The sequence below is a fragment of the Fukomys damarensis genome, unplaced genomic scaffold (genome assembly GCF_012274545.1).
Source record: "Fukomys damarensis isolate Sample0158 unplaced genomic scaffold, DMR_v1.0_HiC HiC_scaffold_21, whole genome shotgun sequence".
NCBI classification, from domain to species: domain Eukaryota; kingdom Metazoa; phylum Chordata; class Mammalia; order Rodentia; family Bathyergidae; genus Fukomys; species Fukomys damarensis.
The window spans coordinates 28841888-28866158 of record NW_022900933.1 but is presented as its reverse complement, the minus strand read 5'-3'; the positions used below and the strand labels follow the sequence as shown (position 1 = coordinate 28866158).

At 36.4% G+C, this 24271-nt stretch overlaps 1 protein-coding gene across 2 annotated transcripts in view; it reads left to right on the top strand.

Annotated features, from left to right (window-relative positions):
* Positions 1-24271, top strand: part of Eml5 (EMAP like 5) — a 137955-nt gene that overhangs the window by 68653 nt on the left and 45031 nt on the right. For both annotated transcript variants that reach the window (XM_033766748.1, XM_033766747.1), the window contains exons 19-20: positions 218-345; positions 4782-4923. In XM_033766748.1, coding sequence (XP_033622639.1) covers positions 218-345; positions 4782-4923 — 270 coding nt within the window. The remainder of the gene's footprint in view (positions 1-217; positions 346-4781; positions 4924-24271) is intronic.

Sequence of the window (24271 nt, the reverse complement as noted above, 5' to 3'; positions counted from 1 at the left end):
TAGGGCATCTGGGATGGAGCGGAATTCTATACAATTATACTTATTTTTGAGATTAATAAATTATTAAAGGAGATTCAGTGCATTATAATACTTTAGATACAGAGGAAAACAACCTTTTAATGTGATACCATTGTCAAAATAGCATAATTAGCAATATATACATTCTCGTATTACAGTAACTTTATATCTCCAAGAATATCTCCATTTAACATTTCAGGTCTTCTCTTGGAAGATAACCCATCTATACGTGCCATATCACTGGGACATGGCCATATTTTAGTTGGCACAAAAAATGGTGAAATACTAGAAGTGGATAAAAGTGGCCCAATAACACTTCTAGTCCAGGTATTTTAAATGCTAAAATGCTTTTATTTTTACTTCACATACAATTTCTTCTTTTAGTACATAAGAGACAAAAGTTGATAATAGTAAAAAAAAAGTTTAAGCAAATATTTGTTAATATATACAGAAAAAAAATTAATTTGGATATAGCTATACACTAGATACCAGTTAACAAATATGCATATTTTCATTATAGAATAATTGCCAATATTTGAGTAAATGCCTATCACAAAATAAGAGTCCAGGGGAAGGAAAAACTAGTTGTAGTTCATGTATCTCAGCAATTTATTTCATGTTCAATTTTATTTATTTGAAACATGTTTGTTGAACCTTTCTGTGAAACTCTTCAGGTAAGTCATTCTTAAGTTTCTAACATAATTTTTTAAAATGAGCACTGAAAATATTTAGCAGTTAAAAGATGTTAGTAAAAAAACAAAAATTCAGAATATGAAAGAATTTTGTAGTAGAAATGTGAATTGAAACAGTAGGTTCTGGTCACTTGGTTCTTAGCATTTCCATCAAGAATGATGTATTAAATTTTTAGATGCACATTTCTGCAGTGTATTATATTTATCTGAAAAGTATAGAGGAATATTAGTCAAACACCATGAAACAGTTAAGTGTGAGGTAGGATTTATTCTGATGAAAACTTGTCCTCATGCAGTTATTTTTTTTCTTAATACAGACTTAGTTCCCTTCCAATCTCCGGTTTGAAGGACACCAAAGGATATATGTAGATCTGAACACTGCACATGCATAATGCTCTATTATATTATTGATATTACAGTATTCTGACATATTGAGGAGATTATATAAATGGAAAAACATTGTGTTAAAGTAATGGTATCTACTGATCTTAGTAACATAATATGCTTTTTAATAAAGAAATGATGAAATTTAATGTGTTTACAATCTCAGGAAATGAATGGATGATGAAAATAGAGATGATGGTGTTTAATGTATTTACAGTCTCTTGGAAAATATTAACACTAGTATTCTTTTACAGTTGAATCCAGAGGTGGCGTTATTAAAAATCACAGTTTCATAATTGTGAGAAAATATTTAATAAATGAATATTAAATTATTCATAAACAGTATATTCAATAAATAAATTAATTAATGACATCTGTTAAGAGGAAAAACTTTGGACAAAATACACTTAACAGAACTTATTTTGAGCATTGAAATATTCATAAATTGAGCAAGACTCAACAACAGAAGGGTCAGGGAGATCTTCAGCAGCATGGGCAGTGAGCTGAATGTGGAAGACAAGATCTTTGATTGGTTAGAGTGAAAAAAGCCTTAATTAGAGATTGGTTGGCCATTTCTGATTGGTAAATTATAAGTACCTAGTTTCATTTTACTGTTTATTTTGGACTTCAGTTTCCTTACACAGAAATGTAAAGCACAGGAGCTGTCTCAGCCTGATAACCTCCCAAGTAAATTTATCATTAATACATCTTTTTTTCATATGTGTGTGTGTGTGTGTGTGTGTGTGTGTGTTTATGATGCTGAGGATTGAACCCAAAGCTTTAGCTTCATGGATTTCATGGATGCTCTGTCTCTAAACCATACCCCTGGCCTATTCTATTTTTTTGTTTGTTTGTTTGTTTGTTTGTTTGTTTTTATGGTTTTTTGAAACAGAATCTTGCTATGTGGTTCAGGCGGGCCTTGCACACTATGTAGCTCAGGCTGGCCTCGAAATTGAAGCAGTCCTCCTGCTTCAGCCTCAGCCTCCCATGTGCTGGGATTACAGGCATGTGCCACCATCCTCTTATATTTTTTATATTCATTATAAGTTTAAGATTTCAGTGTTTTTAAATTACCTTAACACCAGGAACAAGGCAAGAATAGCAGGTCTCACCATTGTCATTCACCCTTGTGGGTGAAACCTTAGCCAATCAAGAAAAAAATCAACAAAAGGTGTAACCATTGGAAATAAATAGACAACACTAATATTTCCATATATAACAACTTTATCCTGTACCTTGGATAACAAGAGAATAAACTGAAAAACTATCAGAACTAATTAAAGAGCCCAGTAATGTGATGAGCTACAACTTATAAAAAATCAATAGTATTTCTGTACAGTGGTAACAAGAGTTTGGAAAATACAATTTTAAAATGCTACTCATACCAAAAAACTGTACAGCAACAAGGAATTTCATAATTGAAATATGCAATGGTTTTGGTAAGAAAACTGTAAGATTTTATTTAAAGACATGAAGACCTAAATAAATTGTAAGTTCAATGACAGTCCACCCTTAATGAGATTTTTCACAAATTTAGGAATGATTTTTTAAAAATCGTCTAGAGGAAAATATAAAGATAGCCAAAAGAAAAAAAATCTTTGAGAAAATCCATATGCTAGAAATAAGGATAATATGAAACTACAGTAATTAAAAATGGGAGTATATATACTTATCAGAAATGTTATTATATATGTTCTTTTTTTAAAAATGCACAGCACTAGTGCTACTGCCTACCTTGCAAGCACAAGGACCCGAGTTTGATCCACACAGCACTGTAGCATCACTGTCTGTGGATCTATTTTGGAATCCATCCATTCCTGATTAAATCTTCCAAACATAGTTTAAGTGTTTTCTTGTATGTTTCTTGAGTGGGACAGGACTGTGTCCATTGAGAGGATCATGTGGTTTTTGGTTTTCATTCTACTAATCATGGTATGTTACATTGATTTTTGGATGTAACAATCTTGCATTCCTAAAAATGGTGTGTATTCTTTTTATATGTGTTGGGTTCAATTTGCTAGTATTAAATAGAGGATTTTAGCATATATGTTTATAAGGGATGTTGGTCTATATATTTCTTGTGATGTCTTTGATTTTGGAATCAGGGTGATACGGTGCTCTAAAATGATTTGAGAAGTACTGTATCCCTTCTTGTTTCGTGTCTTTTATCTTGACCTTATCCCACTGTTAAATTCCTTTAGTTGCTGCCTGATTGCTTTTTTTTTTTTTTTTAAGCATTTCCTGGCAAACACATTGCTTCATGGACTAAACTAATCAAATTCAGGCTCCTTAAAAGGGATAGTTTCCTGGGGTAGTTTTGTTGGTTGCTTCTGACCCCAGGCAGCCTATTTCTAAGATTCCCTAACACCCCGGGATAAGCTATTTTTGTAATTTAGCTTTGTCATATTACTCTGCCGGTCTTTTCCCAGTTTTCATTACAACCTCCACTGTTTTTCAGAACGCTCTTAGGCATGAATTTTTCCACACTCTGCTGTAAGTAAAGATAATTTATAGGAAATAAAGAGCTGTCTTTCTGGCTGCTTTTCCCTCCAGGTAAAATCTCCGCAAAGGACTCTGGAGTTGAAAGTAAGGGGAATAGAATGTTTCTCTTGAGTGTCCCAGGCTTTAAGAAACTGAGTGCTTTCTGGGGGAGAGAAGCAGTAGGCTCAGGTCTTCTTGGGTTGCATTTCATTGGCGCTGCTCCCAAGGTTGACTGTCCATTAGAATAGGGGTGGAGAAGAGGAGGAAGCATCTGCTTATTAGCTGTTGAAGGAGCAGTGAAATGGAGACATTACCAGAACCCCTGCAGTGAGTCCTGGTCTCCTGGGAGCCAGAACAGCACAAGGCAAATTAATGAATAAAGACAGGAAACAAGATTTAGAGAAGAGGCTGAGCTTTGGACCTGATTGATACAGCTATGGGCAGCAAAGATGAAGGCACCCTGAGCTTGCCACACCTTTTCTGGCTCATAGGGAGTGACAGATGACTCAGATTGTGGTGACAATCATGGGACAACGAGGAACTTATGCTGATGCAGATCCTAGATTGATGATGAACTTACGTTGATTAGGAATTTGTCCATCCCCAGGTGAAACCTTTCTCTTACAACTCAGTTCTCAAGGAACCAGGATGTCTTCATTGTCACAGCCTGCAGTGTCACAGCATCACCGGATCATTGAGGATTTAGCAGGGACCAGAGGCGAAGATAGAATTGTCTCGACACGGCACAGCTGGTCTGTAGGCAGGAAAACTAGTCCTACTCATAATTTAATTGTGAAATGATTTTCCCCCAAAATTATGTAGAATGCTCTGACAAGCTGTATTCACGAAGATTTTAGACTTCACAATGGGTAGCTGGGGGCAGGATGAGAAATCCTGGCAAGACAGCCCTCCAGTTGGAAACCGGGGAGAGCCAGGTGTTCCTGGCTCTAGTGTGAAGTTTCCATTTGGATGAGTTGGTAGAAGGAAGAGGGGCTGGATCTCACTTAAAATATCATAGATTCACCATGTTTACTAAATTTTAGCACATTTTCTTCAATATATTCTTTAATTTACTTTATTTTCTTAAAAGCATTTATAGTTTAATGTTTTTCATCAGTTTCACAGGTGAGCAGGTCTGTGGAGCTCCTCATTGTGCCGTGAATGTATTTTTAGGTTGAATTGATCCTAACTGTGTTTTCTTCATAGGGACATATGGAAGGAGAGGTGTGGGGTTTGGCCACACATCCTTATCTACCCATTTGTGCTACCGTAAGTGATGATAAAACCTTAAGAATATGGGATCTCTCACCTAGTCATTGTATGTTGGCTGTCCGGAAACTAAGAACGGGTAAGAGGCTCTCAGACTTGAGCATAGATTAAGTTATCACAATTTTCTAACCTTCATAAGTATAGGAAACCAAGAGTAGATACATAAAAGACTTTAAGTGTTTTGAAATATTTACTCAATATCTACTTCATGATGCTACATAAAGAAAATTAATTGTACACAGTCCCTCATGGTCCTCCCATGATCATGCCTACACTGAGCTAATTTTCAGTGACATCTTGGAAACACTGTAGGAAGTAAAGAGAAACTCAGTTTTCCTCCCTTTGTGATTATGAGTTATTCATAATCAGAGCTGGAAACTAAGAAAGATTGCTTCAACTTTAAAAGAGATAGCAGAAATGCACAGTTTGTAATAGCAAAATCTTGGAAACAGCCCATTTGCCCATCAGTTGGAAATTGGATAAAGAAGATGTGGTTTTTCTATGAAATGGAATACTACTCAGCCATAAAGAATGAGAAATTAGATTTATTCATAGGAAAATGGATACATATTGAGGATATACTCCTATGTGAAATAAATAAGTCACACGTGTAAATACTGAATAGTTTCTCTGGTGTGAAAATCTATAATAGTACATAAGATCCTAATAAGATAATTGACCATGTGAAATAGGAAGAAAGGGGCTAAAGGTGTAGGGAAAATGGGAAGGGTAGGGGAAAGGGAATAAGGGAAAAGAAAAAAATATGAGAAAATGAAAAAATGTAAATAAAGTGTTTGTAAATGGGGAGGGGAGGAGGGGGTGAAGGGAGAGCACAGACAAGGGACAAAAATGAGAACCAAGACCTGTCTTGTAAAGGTACAGGATCCCAATGATGAATGTAATTGTACTGTATACCTAAAATGTACCAATAAACTCAGTAAAAGAAAAAATTAAAAATAAAAAAAAGATCGCAGAAGTGTGCAAAGACTATTTTAGGATGAATCAGAATTGGGAGCACATATAGGAGGCGGATGAATGAGGCTGTTAGTAAAGCAGAGTTGCTATTAACCTAGGGAAGATGAAGCTATACAGACAGCTTTGAATTTCTTAGTAAAGTAGGAATGCTGTAAAGTCAGGGGTCTGACAAGAGAAATTCCAGTTGGGCACGTTCAGAACAGTTGCTGTAAGAAATGAGATACAGTCAACAGATGAGGCAAAGAATAAGGGCAACTTGAAAACAAGTAACATGAATGTGTAATTCATTTAGTTTTACTATTTTGATTGACTTAAAATGTAGAGTTTATTCTTTTAGGATTACTGTTCAATATTTAACACGTACACTTAAAAACTTTTGAAGTTAATCACAATCCATAGACTACTTGAACACCTGGATTCTGCTCACTGCCTTTTTTTAGTTATTGATGCCCATCATTTTTATTTTATTTGTGCTCCCCTACAGCCCCTTCACTTGGCTTTGTTATTAATTGATTTGTGAAGTCATAATAATTAATAATTGCTTTATGCAGATACAAGGTTTATATCCACTTATACATTTCTTTACTCATGAGAATTTTTCTTCTTGCATCTCAGACTTTTCTTGTAGTATCATCTTTTTCTTCCTAAAATGTAGCTTTAAAGTTTCCCAAATAAAATTTTGTTGAAAATTCCTTCAGCTCTGTTCTCATTTATTCTCGTTGGCTCTCACTCTTTCCTCCTCCCCCTTTCTTCCTCCCTCCCTTCCTACTTCTCTTTCTCTGTCTCTCCCTCTCCCTAAAAGAAACTTCCTTTTTTTAAACTTTTATTGGTAAACATTTGCAATACATAATGATTGTATTCACCATAGAGAATTAGTGCATATACATAACACATTTCAATTCCCTTCTTTTTACCCCCTCCCTCCATCCCCTTTTATTTTTTCTAGCATCAGATTCATTTATCTTATAAAATACTATAAAGTTAATTATCATATAATCATATTAAAATCAGACTAATAGGCCAAAGAAAATATAAAATATGTAAGACAATTGTACAGTCAAGGTGCGTTTTTTTTTTTTTTTTTTTTTTTTTTTTTTTTTTTTTCTTTTCTTGGTACCAGGGATTGAACTCGGGTCCTTCTGCTTGGGAGGCAGCCAGTGGAACCACTGAGCTAAATCCCCCACTTTTTTTCTTTTTTTTTTTTTTAAGGTGCATTTTTAGATAACATTGTCTGCACTGCATTATAATACCTTTTTTTATACATATGTATATTTCATTATATATTTCATAATCATATGTTCATATATATTTCATATCTATATATAGATATATATAGAGAGAGGGTGGGAGAATTTTTCATATAAGAGAAACCACGCAATATTTAAGCTTGTGTGTCTGAGTTCCTTTACTTAACATTAAGGTCTCAAGGCGCATCCATTTTCCGACATATGACTTCAGTTTATCCTTCTTCATGGCAGAGTAGTATTCTATTGTGTATAAATACCACATCTTTTATCCATTCATCTGTTGATGGACATACAGGCTATTTGATGGATACACAGGCTGTTTCCAAGATTTAGCTATAATGATTTGCACTACTATAAACATGGATATGCATACATTACTATGGTATAATGTCTTTAACTCCTTTGAGAAGATACCTAGAAGGGAATAGCTGGGTTAAACAAAATTTCTACTTTTAGTGTTTTGAGGAATCTCCATAATGATTTCCATGGAGGTTATATCAGTTTATAGTCCTACCAACAATAGAGAAGTATCCTTCCCACAGCTTCAACAGCATTTGCTATTGGTTGATTTCTTGATGATAGCCATTCTTTCTGGAGTGAGATGGAATCTGTGTTGTTTTAATTTGCATTTCTCAAATGACCAGTGATGTTGAACATTTTTTTATGTATTTATTGACTCTTTGTACTTCCTCAGATGAACAATGTCATTCATTTCAGTGCCCATTTTTTACTGGGTATTTAAATTTGGGGGATATATTAGTTCTTTATATATTCTAATATTAGTCCTTTGCCTGAGAAGTAGCTGACAAAATTATTTTCCCATTATGTAGGTTGTCTCTTCACTCTTCGTGTTTCCTTCACTGTGTAGAAGCTTTTTAATTTTACATCCCATTTGTTGATTCTTGATATTATTTCTTGGGCCACGGGTTTTGTGCAGAAAGTCTTTGTCTACACCTATGTCTTCCTTAGTTTTACCTATTTTGTCTTCTAGCCAGTTGTTTCTGTTCTAGTGTTTATATCTTAGATCTATTCTGATTAATTGGATTTGTTTCTGTATCTTTTGTTCCATTGATCCACAAGTGTGTTTTTTTGTTTGGTTTTCATTTTGGTTTTGGTTTTGGGTGATTGATTGATTGATTTTTTCCATTACCATGCAATTTTAATCACTGTAGCTTTGTAGTATAACTTGAATTCTGGGATTGTGCTGCCCCCTGCCTTGCCTTTGTTGCCCAGAATTTCGCTATTCTAGTTCTCTTCTGTAAAGCCAACCACACCCCTTTAAGACATGTTCTTGCTGTGTCGCCCAAGCTGGCCTCAGTCCCCTAGGCTTAAGCAATCCTCCTGCGTCAGCCTTCTTTGTAGCTGAAACTGTGGGTGTATGCCACCAAGTCTAATTCTTCTGACTTTTCCACCATCAAATAAAATTCTTCTTTTGTTTGATAACTTCAGGGACATCTTTTTAAATAACTTTTTTTCAGTAGAGACTGTGCCTCTATTATGATAAACTATGTTTAAAAGGAAACATTTCCAGTTTTTATTATGTTTAGATTATTGCTTCTCTGCCTTTTGGCTAAGATCAAGTATATTGTGTTTAGATTTATGGTTTATAGAAGAGAGTTATTGTTTGTTATGATTTGAATTTTGTTGCTAATTAAGATATGTTGAATACCTGTGAATACCTGTCCAATACATGTGAATGTGCACTTATTTGGAAATAGGATTTTCATAGGTGTAACTAATTTAAGAACAAGTCACACTAGGTCCAGGGGGGCTGTGATTACAGTGACTGGTTTTCTATATGGCAGCCATGTGAAGACAAAGGGGGGGAACACAGTGTGGCAGTGAGACAGAAATTGGAGTTATGCGTTTAAAAACCCGGGAGCACCAGGAGTTGTTGGAAACCTCAAGAAGCTAGAGAGAAGAAGGATTTTTTTCCCTACAACTTTCAGGGGGGAACATAATCCTGTCAACATCGTGCTTTTAGAACTGTAAGAGAACAGATTTTTGTAGCTTTAGCCACCCAATTTGTAATAATTTGTTACATCACCTCTATGAAACCAATAAGTGTTCCTATCACACTTATTCAAAAGTCTTTGAACTAAACAAAGAATTACTTTGCCACTATAAGCTCTCATTTCCATCAAATTTGAAAAGAAAATAAAAGACCATATAACTCATGTACAAGTAAAAACTCAGTGCAGTAATATAACTGTGTCCTAATGATTCAGAGATCAGACTTTTAAGTTTGGAAGTTATGGGTTTATATCATTACTATTTGTATTTTGGAATTTAATATAAATTTGAAAACTAGTGCTGTACTGAATATAATGAAAATGGTTGGATTTAGGCAGGCCAGGTATGGGATGTATTCTCTGCCCTTGGAGCAAACATGATTTTATTACTCTAGTTTTCTGTACCCTTTTTATTTTTGATCTCTGAGAATTTTCTGTATTTTTTCATGAACTCCTATAATTTAAAAGGATGCCTGTTATGGTAATCCTTTTAAAATCCAGCTTCCCACCTGTTCTCGGTCTGCATCCAGCCAGCACCATAAGTGTTGAGTAAATCTGCAGCTGTGATTGTTCTCACTGTGGCTCTGTTCCTCTGCTCTTCTGAGTGGTAGAAGAAGGGTTGATGCTTCTCTCTGTGTTCACCTGACAGTTGCTGCACAACCCACTCCACTTAGGCTTGTTGCTGTGTTTGTCCACTGAATCTGCTGCCAATCCCTCGGTCAGTTTTCACCGTGCCTCAAACAATTTTTTTGTTGTTGTTTTATTTTTTGGTACCAGGGATCGAACTTGGGCCCTTAGCACTTGCGAGGCAGGCAATGGAACCACTGAGCCAAATCCCTGGTCCCTCAATCATTTTTTGACATGACTGAGCATTTCTTCTTTCACTTGTCTTTAGAACCCATGTGTGCCAGTTTTTTCCCTCCACTTCACTGACTTCCTTTTTGTTTCTTTTTCTTGCTCTCCCTTTTCTTCCTGCTCTCCGCATATGGGTATGCTGCAGGGTTTCTCCCAGTCTTCTTTTTTTAATGTGTACCCTTGCCCTTCAGATAAATCACTGTCCAGTCAGAAAACAGGGCCCATACTGTACCAGTCATTTGAACATGGAAAATTTAATGAAAAGAATTACTAACTAGTAAAAGGTGGTTGCCTACAAAAAAGACTGTATAAGGACCCATCAGAGGAAGCAGCTTCAGTAGTGCTGAGGGAACGCAAACAAAGGATGTAAAGAAGATTCAGAGCTGTTTGGAAAGGGTTTGTCTGGCCCAGAAGACTCACTCTGTCTTTGGTGAAGGAAAAACTTGTCACAGGCTACAGACCAGAGATGAGTGGTCAGGACCAGTGCTTGGTGAAGAGTTTAACTAGGGCAGAAGTCACTGGACTGTGAGGACCTCTGTTGTGTTGGCATAGAATTTTGCTGGAGGTTACAAATCATGGCTGAGTCAGTAGGGCTGTTACCATGATGGTAGAGAAGCTTCCTGGAGGACTCACTTAGAACTGCCACTGTAAAGAATGTGGGCAGGGTTCTTGCTGCCAGTGCCCTGGTTCTTTATGTAAAACAGCACAGTAGAAGGAAAGTGAACTCCTGGTTTAGCCTTATGGTGTCTCTGCAGCGCCATCTATTGGCAAAATTTATTATCAGCCAGTTGGCCAAAGGAAAAGGATTCTGAAAGCCAAAGAATGGTAGGTAAATGTGGAACTGAGACAAAAATTAATAACTGATAGAATCTATTGCTTTGACTAATTAGCACCCACATGCTCCCTTCTACACACCTTCAAACTTCAGTACAATCACATAATTAACCTTATGCTTCTACCCAGAGATGCAGTTACCCTTGGAACAAGGGACATTCTTACTCTCCAAAGAAAGGAAACATGGTCCCAGGTCATTATATCCCCTGCTAACTATATTAGTTACTCTCAAATTTACTCACAGTTTTACTTAATGTTCTGTCACCGTAAGACTAAACTCTCAGTCTCCAGAAAGTTTGTATAAAATATTAAGGAGAAAAGGGAGAGGGAACTAGTCCTAAATAATAAGTAGTAAATGTATAGACAAAACCAGTGTTTTATGCAAGTTACTGTAGCCTTTGTCTCTTTAATTGGTCATAAAACTGTAGCTGACATCTGCAACTTCCTTTTTCTGCTACCTATCCGTAAGTTTCCTAGTCCTTAACTGGAATCTCAGGTGGCCAGCACAACTAAGCCAGAAGAGTGACCCAAACTCTTACTACCGAATCTGAAATCTCAGTATCCCCACAGAAATATGGTAGCTGTCATTTTCCATTAAGCTTTACCATAGGCTATGGAAGAGCTAAGAGGCATCCCAGACACATTGCTCTTTGCCTTTGTTGTATAGCACCAGCTCAGTTTCCCCTTTGTAATGCAGATGTATCCCTCCAGCCAGAACTATTATCACTCCTTTCTTTTCCTGTTGTTTCATGTGGCAGTTTCATCTTGCAATTTAGTGGATCCACTTGTTACACCCTCTAGTAGAAGCATTCCCCTAGCTTTTGGAAACTAAGGCTAAAAATCAACATCCTTCACAGTTTCCAGGGTACAAAAATAAATTATGCAAATTAGTTATTAGATTAATAGATGAAGCACCCCCAGTTCCATCTCTTAATGTCCAGACCTGTGTATTCTGGATCAAGTAGATAGCAACATATGAGATAGTCTGATTCAATGCTTGTAGCACAGGTTATAAGGTGGAACTCTAGTCTTTCAGGGTATTGTTTCCCAAATGATGGTGAATTAGTCTTTAGGAAGCCATTCTACCTTTCTGTTAGCAGCTTTTGCTGAATAATGGAAGTATGTAATAAAACCAGTTAACTCTGTGGACATGAGTGTAATACTAAATATTCTGTACTATAAGTTCCTTGATCCGAAGTGTGGAGATCTGTGATGATCATTATGACATCCTGTGTGTTCATGGATGGTAATGCTACTGAAAGCATTATGAACAAGAAGGCAAATCCAGAATTCATGTCTCTTCCCCTGAATATGAATCTATAATGGAAGAAGTACAGTATAACCAGCACACCCCCAGGTAGCTGGCTGGTCTTGCTAGAAAATAGTGACATATCAGAGGTTTCATTGATCTTTGCTGTTAATAGATTAGATGTTCAGCAATAATGGTAGCAAGATCAGTCTTGCTAAGAAGTCCATTTTTTTAGTCCAAGAACAGACTCTGTCCTTTTCAGAATGAGCCCAGTGAGAAAGTACTAATGGGCTAGGAAAACAGGCCGATATCAGAGCATATCATTCTTCCACCTGATTATTAAGAGCTTCTACTACAGTGGATACCTTTGATAAGTATTCCTTAGGACACAAAAAATCTCTACAGCCTGCGCCCTTTCTGAGAGTTTCATCCATACTTGTATTTTTCAGATTTCCTTGTCTCTAATCTTCCATATCCCTAACTATTCATCTAAATCGTTAGCAACTACAAATGAATCAGCATAAATCTGAACATCTCGTTATCTTTTACAGCAAAGTAGAAAACCAAAGGTACGGCTTACAGTGCTGCCCCCAGGGAGGTTTTAACTACACTTCTGTTCTTCAGGGTCATCCCCAAGTGAGGGTGTAAGCTTTTCAGATGGATGCTGACATGTGCAGAAATGTACAATTCTTCCTTAGTGAATTGATCATAAGGAACACTCATGAGGCCGTAGGTATAGATTCAGAGAGGGGTGAAGCATTGCAGGAATTAGCAAAGCTTTTGAGCCACTTCTCCATACATATTACTTGTAACTTCCAGATCTTTCCAAGCCTGGTCATTTATATTTCATGTCCATTTCATGCTGCTGCTCTGTACACTCAGTCTTTGGCTAGGTTGATCATGTAACTTACAGTTCATGATTGGAAGCTCAGGACACATAGTCACCTGATGATAACCTATGATTGTGCATTTACTCTCTAACAAGGTGTAGTAGCAAGCTGAAGCTATTTCTCCAAAAGAAAATAATAATCTGAAAAGGCGAGCATGGATTTGCTCTTGAGTATGTGGTTCTTCAGTGTGATTCTCCATGGGTAGTACCCCAGAGGCTCTGTACAGCATCCCTATGTGTCACCAAATCTGTCAGCTCTTTCTTCCCAAGAGGAAGATCTTGCCTCCTTTTGCTCAAATGTTCACTGACAGCTGGAAGCCTTCTAAAATGATTTGGTAAATGAATAGCAGAAGCTTAATGAAATGTGGTGTACGTCACTTCTAAAAAGCCTACCAGGCATTTTTTCTCCTTCTGTTCATGGTAGGTGATGCGGGGTACAGCAACTTATATTTTACCTTGGGAGGAATGTCTTGACTCCTTATTACTGGATACTAGGTGACAGGCCCCTGAATTTTTATGCGGATTCTCTGCCACTCCAGATTCATGTGTATTACTAAGGCATCTAAAGTACTTGTTGCTTCCTGTTTCCCAGATCCATTCAGCATAATGTCATCAGTGTAGTGGACCATTGAGATGTTTTATGGAATGTCAGGACAATCAGGATCTCTGTGGACTTACTGTGGCAGAGAACAAGAGTTGAAATAGCCGTGAGGCAAGGCTTTGAAGATGCAAGCCAGGTAAAAGTAAACCGCTTCTAGTGGTCCTTACAAATTGGCATGAAGGAAAAAAAGCATTAATCGGAGCAATACCGGCCTAACAAATGCTACGGACTGTGTTAATTTGTTCCAGTAAAGATACTACATCTGGAAAAGCAGCTGTAATTGAAGTCACTACCTGGTTATATATATTATCCATTTATTATCTAAAATCCAACTCATTTCAGTATAGACCCCACAGGCAAGTTTACATGACGATGTGATAGATATTCCCATTCCTCATATTGTGAGGCAGTCTTTCTGATTTTTATGGTTCTCAGGCTTGATATTTTGCCTCTGACTTATTGTCTTGGTAGGGTTGGGAATTTCCAAAGCATTTCACTAAGTTGTTTTTGTCATGATGCTCCTACCCTCATGAAGTATAGCACAGGCATGGAAGAATCTATCATTTGCCAAGTACTTTAATTCAGGAATTGGGTGGGACCCACAAACCACCTAGAGACAAACTGGTTCAAACTTAGCCTAAGATTTCATATTATCATCATCATAAGCTCCCACTTTAGTAGAAAATAGCAGTATTTTGTTTTCTCAAGAATTAGCATCATTTCAGGGTCTGCATGTAGTAATCCTTGAAAGTCTGGATTATTTCCTTTTCCCAGTCCACAGCCATTCTCATAAGTGGCCACAGATTCCTTCAAATAAGATATATACGTGTGGTGGTTCTGTAAGATCCCTCCTCAATAGAACCTAGTCTTCTCAGTTAAGAGGCTCTGGGTACACAGACTATTGGCTTTAGTCTGAAATTAGAAATTGGGGAATTTATGATTCTCAATTGTAGTGATTGAAGTTATATTTTTAGCTATTACATCTGGAGTTTTTCCTATAGCATAGCTAATTGGTAGCCTACCTGTTTCTAGAGAAACCTGCTTATGTGATTAGCCAACAAGAGAAATCCTGAAAGGCCAAAAACTCTGATTATTAGTACACGCCTCTTGCCCTTTGCTGTAAAACTGTGTACCCTCTCATTGGTAGTTAAGTTGCTACTTGGCTTCTAGTTCTCTAAGAATCCCTGTTCAATCAGGGATCCCCCACTGATGGCAACATCTCCTAGGTTCATTCTTTCCCTACATAGAAAAACAACCACAGAGTCTTCCAAGATACACATTCTGCACTTAATGTATTTCCTGGTACCTTAATGAAGGGACTATTTTCTAGACATTCTTGGGGGATGTAGTTGCAAATGAAAAATGGATATAGGATTCAACAACAATCTTACCTACTTAAGATTTAGAGGAAAAAAGATTTAGGAGTAGAGGAGGAGATAATTCCCTCCTCTGCATTACAGGTTAGCCACAGCTCATTATTTTATAAGCAAAGTTTCATTGGATCACAGCCATGCACATTCATTTATGTATTGTCTAGGGCTGCCTTTGCAGTACAATAGCAGAGGTGAGTAGTTGTGACAGATTATATGTCCTGCAAAATTGAAAATATTATCTAGTTCTTTAAAAAGTTTGGCCACTTCTGCCCTAGAAGGTGCTGAGATTTGATCCAAGTTATAAATCTAGTGACCATAAGGAGTAGTTGTGGTGTTCTTCAGAAGGATGAGCATATGTTTGCAACCAACCTCCCAGACAGTCAGACTTCTCAGATACAAGGAAAGCAGGTTACGTGTGCTGGAAAATGAGACCTAGAATAAAAAAGGGGTTTAAGATTACAGTTTTGTCTGAAACTAACCAGATTTTCCCATTCAGTGCCATAGTTTTTGTATAAGAAACTTGGTGAGGCTGTGTAATTCAACAAATATTGTAAATCTGCAACCCAGTTAATTTTGGGTTTGTTTGGTTTTGGGGGGGCGGGGGAGGTACCAGGGATTGAACTCAGGACCTTGCGCTTGCAAGCAGGCGGTGGCACCACTGAGCTAAATCCCTGGCCCAGGGTTTAATTTTTAGTGACTGTAAGGTGCTAAGAATCCTTTTAGACTTGCCATGGAAGCTGGTTACTTCTTTCTGTAAATATTTCATACATTCTGTGGAATCTACTGCACAGTACTGTCCTTGTAATGATCGTTGCTGTAGTGAAAGGAAGCAATCTATTGGGCTCTCATGGAGCTCACTGTAGCAGAGAATTCATCACCAACAGCAGCAGGAAATAATTTGATTGATTGTGATGCCTGTGCATACTTTCCATTACTAAGATCCTGTTTTCTGTCGGCAAGGACTCAACACTGTGCTCAAGCACACAGGTTATGAAATGTTAACTAAAAAATTAAAAGAGGATTTTTGAGGAGTGTAGAAGTAGCAACTTCAGAAAGCAGGTACTACTTATCAGACTAATGGAGAGTGAACAAAGAATGAATGTAAAGGAAGGACTATCTCTCTCTAACCCAGACTGAGATTCTGATCTTTTAGGAGCAGGCATGGATGCTACAGGATCCTTTGCTACCTGGCAGTGATAGAGAAATTTTCCAGAGGGCATAGGTCACAGCTGATGTAGGAAATCCTCTGCTATGGTGGCAGAGAAACCTGCCCCCACCCTCACCCCCCACTAATCTGCTGGGTCCAGCACACCAGTGGAAGGAAACCAATACCTTCTTCTTTGGCCTTGCAACATTCCTCCAGTACCTTTACTGACCAAAACCAAGTTAGCTGGCAAAGGAAAAATGGATATAGGGTTCAGCTTCAGTATCAAATGTCAAGAAAAAGGAGGATGACCTTTGTGGCAATAAATTAGGTTCTTATCCCATTTCATGGCTGTAATTACCATCTGTAGGCTGCTGCTACCCATAGCTCTTATCTGCTTTCAGTTGGGCTCCAGAGAAGTATTAATATATCAGACTGACTCAGTGTGTTCAGCTGAATCTTAGGCATCCCCCACTAAAGCAGTACAGAACTAAACACCTGCACTTCACCTCATTTCCCCATCTCAGCATATGGCATTACCACTCAAGCAGAAATCTAATAAGAATTTTTATCTTTTTCCCTTGCTATACATCCAGTTAGTCGAAATACTACCTTGTCTATCTTAAAAATATGTTCAGAATATCTCATCACTTCCACTGCTGCTGTCCTGCTCCAGGTCACCCTCATCTCTTAATTTTCAAATCTCAAAAGCCATATCCTAGACTTTTTGTTATCATTGTGTGTTTGATAATTAGATGACTACTTTTTCTCAATTCATTCCATAATTGTCTGTATCAGCTGTACCCCATGTCTCTTCCACAAATTTCATGCAGAATTCCAAAAGCCTTGATATTTTCCATTCTGCTTGTTACATCTTTTGATATCAGGGTAAGCCTAATTTTTTGTGTGTTTAAATGTGATAACTTTTTAAAATTAATAAAGTTAAATGAATAATAAAATTAATAATAATATTCTTGTAATTTTGAACCTTAAGTAGATCTTCCTAGCTTAAATCAGTAACTTCTGCTGTCAGATTTTTTTCTTTTTTTTATCAGTACATGTTTGTCTTACATGATTATATTTGTTCTGGGGAGGTGATACATGTACATAACACTTCTTAATTCTTTTTTTAATCCCCTTCTCCCCCTCCACGTCCTTCCCCACTTAATCTATCCCTTGGTCTTCTTCCATTTTATAAATGTTCTATTTCCCTGTTTCCTATTATCAGTCTTTTATTTTGCTCTTTATTTATAATTTGGGTTTCTCATGTAAAAGAAACCATGCAATATTAGGCTTGTGTGTCTGTTTTATTTCACTTAAACCTCTGGTCTCAAGGTGTACCCATTTTTCTACAAATCATTCATTTATAGCTCCTTTATGGCAGAGTAGTACTCCATTGTGTATAAATGCATTTATTTTGCTCTTTATTTGTACTTTGGTCTTTTCATATAAAAGAAACCATACAGTATTTATGCTTATGTGTCTTATTGCCTTCACTTAGCATTATGTTTTCAAAGTGCATCTATTTTCCTATAAATGGTTCAAATTCATTCTTCTTTATATCAGAATGGTACTCCATTGAGTATAAATACCACATTTTCTTTATCCATGCATCTGTTGATTGACATTTAGGCTGCTTCCAAGATTTGTGTATTATGAATTCAGCTGCTATAAACATGGGTATGCATGTATCACTGTAATATGATGTCTTTAGCTCTTTCAGTAAGATACCTAAAAGAGAAATGGCTGGGTTGAATGGAATTTCTAATTTTAGTTTTTTGAGGAATTTCCATATGGATTTCCATTGCAGTTGTACTAGTTTACATTGCCGAGGGTTTCTTTTTCCCACAGTCTTGCCGTATTTATCATTATTTGACTTGTGGTTGTTTTCCATTCTATTTGATGATAGTTAAGTAAGATGAAATCTCAGTGATGTTTTAATTTGCATTTCCCTAATGCCAGCACATTGAACATTTTTTCTTATATTTATGGACTACTTGTGTTTCTTCTGAAAAGGATCTATTCATTTCAATTGCCCTTTTTTATTGGGTCTTTTATTTGGAAGGGTCTGATTTTTATTTCTTTATATATTCTAGCTATTAATCCTCTGAGGAGTGGCTGGCAAAAATGTTTTCTCATTGTACAACCTGTCTCTTCATTCTGTTGTTTCCTTTACTGTGCAGAAGCTTTTTAATTTGATATGATCTTATTTGTTGATTCTTGATGTCATTTCAGGTTGTGGTTCTGTTTAGAGAAGTCCTTGCCTATGGCTATGTTTTCAAGAGTTTTACCCCCTTTATCTTGCAGCACCTTGTTTCTGTTTTGATTTTAAGCCTTTAACTCATTTATTTTAGTGTAGTACATGGTGAGGGATGTGGGTCTAACTGCAGTCTTCTGCATGTGGATAGCCAGTTTCACACCACCACCTGCTGAAGAGGCTGTCATTCCTCCAGCATATGATCTTGGTCTTTTCGTCTAAGGTCAGATAGCTGAATGTGTCTCAGGTTGCTTCTGTGTCCTCTCATTTGTTCCATTGATCCATATGTCTGTTTTTCTGTCAGTACCATGCTATTTTTATCACTGTTGCTTTGTAATGTAACTTGAGATCTGAGATTGTGATGTCTCCTGCTTTGCTCTTTTGCCCAGGATAGCTTTTGCTATTCTGAGTCTCTTCTAGTTCTATAGAATTTTAGAATTGTCTTCTTAGTCCTCTGAGGCATACTGTTGGTATTTTGATTGGGATTGCGTTAAATCTGAATATCAATTTTGTAAGCATAGCAATTTTGAAAATATTAGTTCTGCCTATCCAGGAACAGGGGATATCTTTCTATTTTTATATCCTCTTTGATCTGCTTTTTCAGAGTACTATAGTTTTATGTTGTAGATGCCTTTACTTCCTTAGGTTAACTCCTATGTACTTAATTTTTCTTGATGCTGTTATGAATGGTATTGTTTTCCTAATTTCTTTCTTGGTATGCTCATTATTGGTGTACAGAAATGTTATTGATTTTTGTGTGTTGATTTTGTACCCTGCTACATTACTGAATTTGGTTATTCTAGAAGTCTTTTGGTGGAATTTTTGTATAATTTGACTTCTTCTTTTTCTAAACATACAGCTTTTATTTTTTTCTCTTGCCTGATTGCTTGGGCTAATGTTTTGAGCACTGTACTGAACAGGAATGGTGATAGTGATATCATTGTCTTGTTTGTGATTTTAACACATTCATAATGGGGTCATAATTTGTATATCTCCCTGATGGATGGCTCTGATTTGAATTTTGATTGTCCTGCTGGCTTGAACCACTGGCATGAACATCATACACGACCATTGGGTGGCTTGTATGAATAGTATTAATTAATATTTATATTTGAGTGGTAATTATTAAATTCAAGCAAATAATAAGATTCAGCCCACTTATAGATTTTTTATTAATTTTATTAGTAAAAAGACTGATAAAAGTGATTAAATCCATTCGTACCATCAGAGTGGAATAAGTTGCCCAATGGGAAGACAGTTGTGCATGTATCATTGGTGGTTCAAGCCACCTGATAGGACAGTTGTGTTTGTACCAATGGTACATTTTAAAGCAATGTATTAAAGGGAAAGCTTTCAGTTATTCCCCTATTAAATAAGATAGTGGTGGCTAGTTTGTTATAAATGGCTTTCATCAGGTTGAGATAAGGTCCCTCTATACCTATTTTCTTCTGGATTTTTATTATGAATGGGTGTTGGATTTTTGTTAGAAATTTTTTCTGCATGTATTGATATCATATTGTGATTTTTGTCCTTCTGTTTGTATGGTGTGTTACGTTTATTGGTTTGCATATGCTGAGCTGTCTTTGCATCCTATGGATAAACTCTACTCAGTCAGATATATGATCCTTTTGGTGATGCCAATATTTTATTGAGAACTTTTACATCTATGCTCATTAAGGAGATTGGCCTGTAGTTTCCTTTTGTAGTTAGTTGGGTCCTTGTCTGGTTTTGGAATCAGAGTGATGCTGGCTCCCTTGAATGAGTTTGGAAGCAATCCTTCCCTTTCAGTTTTATTAAAGTTTTAGTAGTATTGGTGTTATAAGCTCCCTGAAGGTCTTGTAGAATTCATCAGTGAATTCATTAAGTCCTGGGCTTTTCTTGGTTAATAGTAGTTTTTTTATCAGTGCCTCAATTTCACAGCTTGTTATTGAGTTGTTCAGAATTTTTATGTCTTCTTGGTTCAATTTTGGTAATTCATATGTATCTAGAAATCTGCTCTTGAAGATTACCAGTTTGTTGGAATGCAGCTTTACATAATATTTACTGACAATCTGAATTTTGATGGTGTTCATTGTGATTTAGCCTTTTTCTTTTTTTTTTTAATACTGAGGATCAAGGGGCCGGGGATTTCGAGACCAGCCTGGGCTACATAGTGAGTTCTAGGTCAGTCTCAACTACATAGTGAGATCCTGTGTCCAAAAAAAAAAAATACTGGGGATCAAACTCGGGCCCTTGCACTTGCAAGGCAGGCACTGGAGCCACTGAGCTAAATCCCCAGCCCCTGTCTTTTTGATTTCTAATTACATTGATGTGAGTTTTTTTTCTCTATTTCTTTTGTTAAATTTGGCTAAGGGTTTGTCTATTTTGTTTATTCTTTCAAAGAACCATCTCTTTAATTCATTAATATTTTGTATTGTATTTTTAGTCTCAATTTTATTAATTTCTGCTCTGATCTGTATTATTTCCCTCCTTAAACTAGGCTTGAATTTGAACAGTGGTTGTTTTTTTAGTCTCTTGAGGTTCATCATTAGGTTATTTATTTGAGCTAGCTGTGTCTTTCTAATGTGATCCTTGTTGTAGTAACTTCTCTCTTGGGACTATTTCATTTTGTCCCATAGGATCTGGTATGTTGTACTGATATTCTCATTTGACTAGAAGAATTATTTAATTACTTCCTTGATCCCTTTGAAACATTGAGTGGTCAGGAGTGTGTTAAGTTTTTGGGTTTTATAAATTTTTTGTGGTTTCCCTTGTGATTGGTACCTAGTGTCAGTGCCCAATGATCTGATAGTATACTTGGTATGATTTCAGTTCTTTTGTGTTTATTTAAGCAGGCTTTCTGAAGTAGTATGTGGTTTATTTTGGAGAAAGGTCTATGTGCTGCTAAGAAAAATGTGTATCCTGTTGTAGTAGAATAAAACACTTACAGTTATCTATTTAGTTAATTTGTTCAAAGGTTTATAGTCCAGCTCTGATATTTATTTGTTGATTTTTCTTTTTTGGCTTAGTTTATCTGTCTTTTTATGATACGCTATGATTGTGTTGGTGCTTATTTTATCTTTTATGTCCAGCAGTGTTTGTTTTATAAAGTTAGGTCCACCAGTATTTGGGGTGTGTGTGTGTGTGTGTGTGTGTGTGTGTGTGTGTGTATTTATTTATTTACAATTTTATCTTCCTGTTGAATTTTTTCCTTAACTAATAGTTAATTAATTTATTTGCCTCTTCTGGTTAGTTTTGGTTTGAAGTTTACTCTGAGAATAAGATTGCTGCCCGTACTTGCTTTTAGGGTCCTGATGCATTGAATATTGTTTTCCAGACTGATTTTTAGTCTGTGGGTTTCTTTTGGGATTAGATGAAGTTTTTTTAATACAACAGAATGTTAGTTTCTATTTTTTTTTATCCAATCTGCCAATCTGTGCTTTTCATTGGCGTGTTGAGGCTATATACATTGAGAATTATTGATGAAAGTTACTGATTTATTCCTTATCATTGTGTTCTTCTGTTGATGACTCCTTCATTTTTACTTTTTTGTTTGTTTACCTCCATGCCTTGCTTGATGTATTCATTCCATCTGAATTTTAAGTGTGTTGGCTTTGTTTTCTCTGTCTAGGATATTCTTGAGTTATTTTTTGGAGTGCTTGTTGGTGTTCATGTATCTCTTAAGATGTTGTCATGGAATGACCTTATTTCTGCATCAATTTTGAAAGATAGTTGGCTTGGAAGTTGTTAGTTTTATTTAAATTTTTTTTTTTTCCTTTTGGTACCAGGGATCAAACTCAGGACCTAGCACTTGCGTTCAAGCGTAGCACCACTGAGCTAAGTCCCTGGCAGGAAGTTGTTAGCTTTAAGGGCTTGAAAGACTGTACTTTCATAAATCAGACACACAAATTTAAATATCTCATTGTTTCTGTCATGTGAGAAACCCAAAGGGTAAACAAGGAGCATAATGGAGGCTAGATACTGGGAAGTAGGAAAAACGTGTTCAAATGGGAAGGGGAACAAGGGAGGGGGAGGGAATAAGGCAGGAAAAGAGAACAGAAGGGAAAAAATGGAAACAAAGCTTTTGTAAATGTGGAGCGGGAGAAGGGTTGAAGTGGGGAGGAAAATGGGGGGAAAAAAGAAGACTCAAGATATATTATGTATGCCGCCTGCCTTAAAAGCATAAGGACCCAAGTTCGACCCCCTCATACCATAGCAAAAAAAAAAGATATGTAAAAGTACAAATTCCCTACAATGAATGTGATCAATTTGTATGATAAATACATTCTACTAGAAATATAACGTTAAAAAGAAAAGGAAACACTTCACTTTAAGCTCTCCTGGCCTCAGAGTTTGTGTTGAGAAGTCTTCCATAATCCTGATGTGATACCAGTTTTGCCTTTCTCCGATAGCTTTTAAGATTCTTTTTGTTGGACTTCTGGGATTTTAATTGATATGTCTTGGGAAGCTTCTTTTTTCCTCATAGTTGCTTAGTGTTCTATAAACCTTGCTTACTTGTGTGTTGAAATCTTTCCTTATACCTGGAAAGTTTTCTAATATGATTTCTGTAAACAGATTTTTTTTGTTCTGTGTGCTTTCTTCTAATTTTTCTCTAAATCCACTTAGCCTTAGGTTAGTCTTTAGTGTCATCTAGTAGCCGTTGGATGAATTTTTCTTGTTCTCTGATCATTTTTAAGGCTTCTCTGAGTAATTTGCCATGATTTTTCCAATTAGTCTTCAATTTCAGAGACCCAGTCTTCATATTGTTCATTTCTGCAATTTACGAATTATATACAGTTTTCTATTTACAGAACTTTTCTGGCACATTTTCATGAAGTCTGTATCTTTGGTGATTTTCTCATTCAGGCTTTGAACTGTTTTTGCCAGCTCTTTCAATTTTTTGTTTCTCCCTATCTGTGTTTGCCAGTTCGTATGTTGATTCCATCATCTTTTGGGTTATGTTCTCTTTGAAACCATCAAATTTTGTTAGCTCTTCTTTAATGATTTTATAAAGACCTGCTAACTGATGTTTGCTTTTGTCTCCATCAGTGCCCCCTTGGACCTGTATTGCGAGACTTTCGGGGCTTTTTGTTGTCTTGTTTTTTCATGTGTGTGCCTGTGTGTGTGTGTGTGTGTGTGTGTGTGTGTGTGTGTTCTTTTTCTGGTGCTGAGGAGTGAGGTCAAATGGAGTAAGGAGTTTGTTGTTGATGTGATGATCTCTTTAGTTAGAACCTGTTTTCCAGTGATGTTTTTGTAACTTTGTATGTCTAGGAATACTGTTCACCCATACAAGCTTTTCCTTTTAATTAGGGGGAACCCTGTCACTGTGTTGTAAGGAGAAAATTTTCATTACTTATAATAATGTCAACAGAACTTACCATATATTAATCATAAACATTAAAGCTTGTTTTGATGAATTTACTTGTTTAATAATGCCCCTTACAGACTTCATTGTACTGGGACATTTGAGGTGTAGAAAGGTAAAGAGAGTATGTTAGTGGAAAAAGAAGAAGGTAAGAGGTATGTCAATAGGTAGAAAATAGACAGGAAGTTGGATTATGCTGGAGTTATTTTATAGTTGGGATAAAGGCCTGGTGAGGGATGGTTTAGGGAAGTATTTGTGTAGCCAGGAGGATATATACAGATGGGTCGCAGTATACTTAGGGACTGAAGGAGACTGAGATTGCTGATACCTATTAACCTGTTGTTGGTAGTTTTATTATGCCTTGCTAAACCAAATTTTGTTGAAGATTACCTTGATATTTCCTTAAATGGTACTGTTTAACTTATAGATAGCACTGGTTAATTCTAATTCTCTAATGTACTTGTATAGTTTCCTGTTATGTTTATACCATTAGATAGATGGAGGGGCAAGAAGGAGAGACAGTGAGGGGTAGGGCAGGACTAATGAATAAAATAAGATAGGCAGAGAGTTAAGGATAGAGGGAAAGGCACATTAAAAGAAGAAGCATGTTAAGTGGAAAACTCTTGAAACTTTTTTTTTTTTTTTTT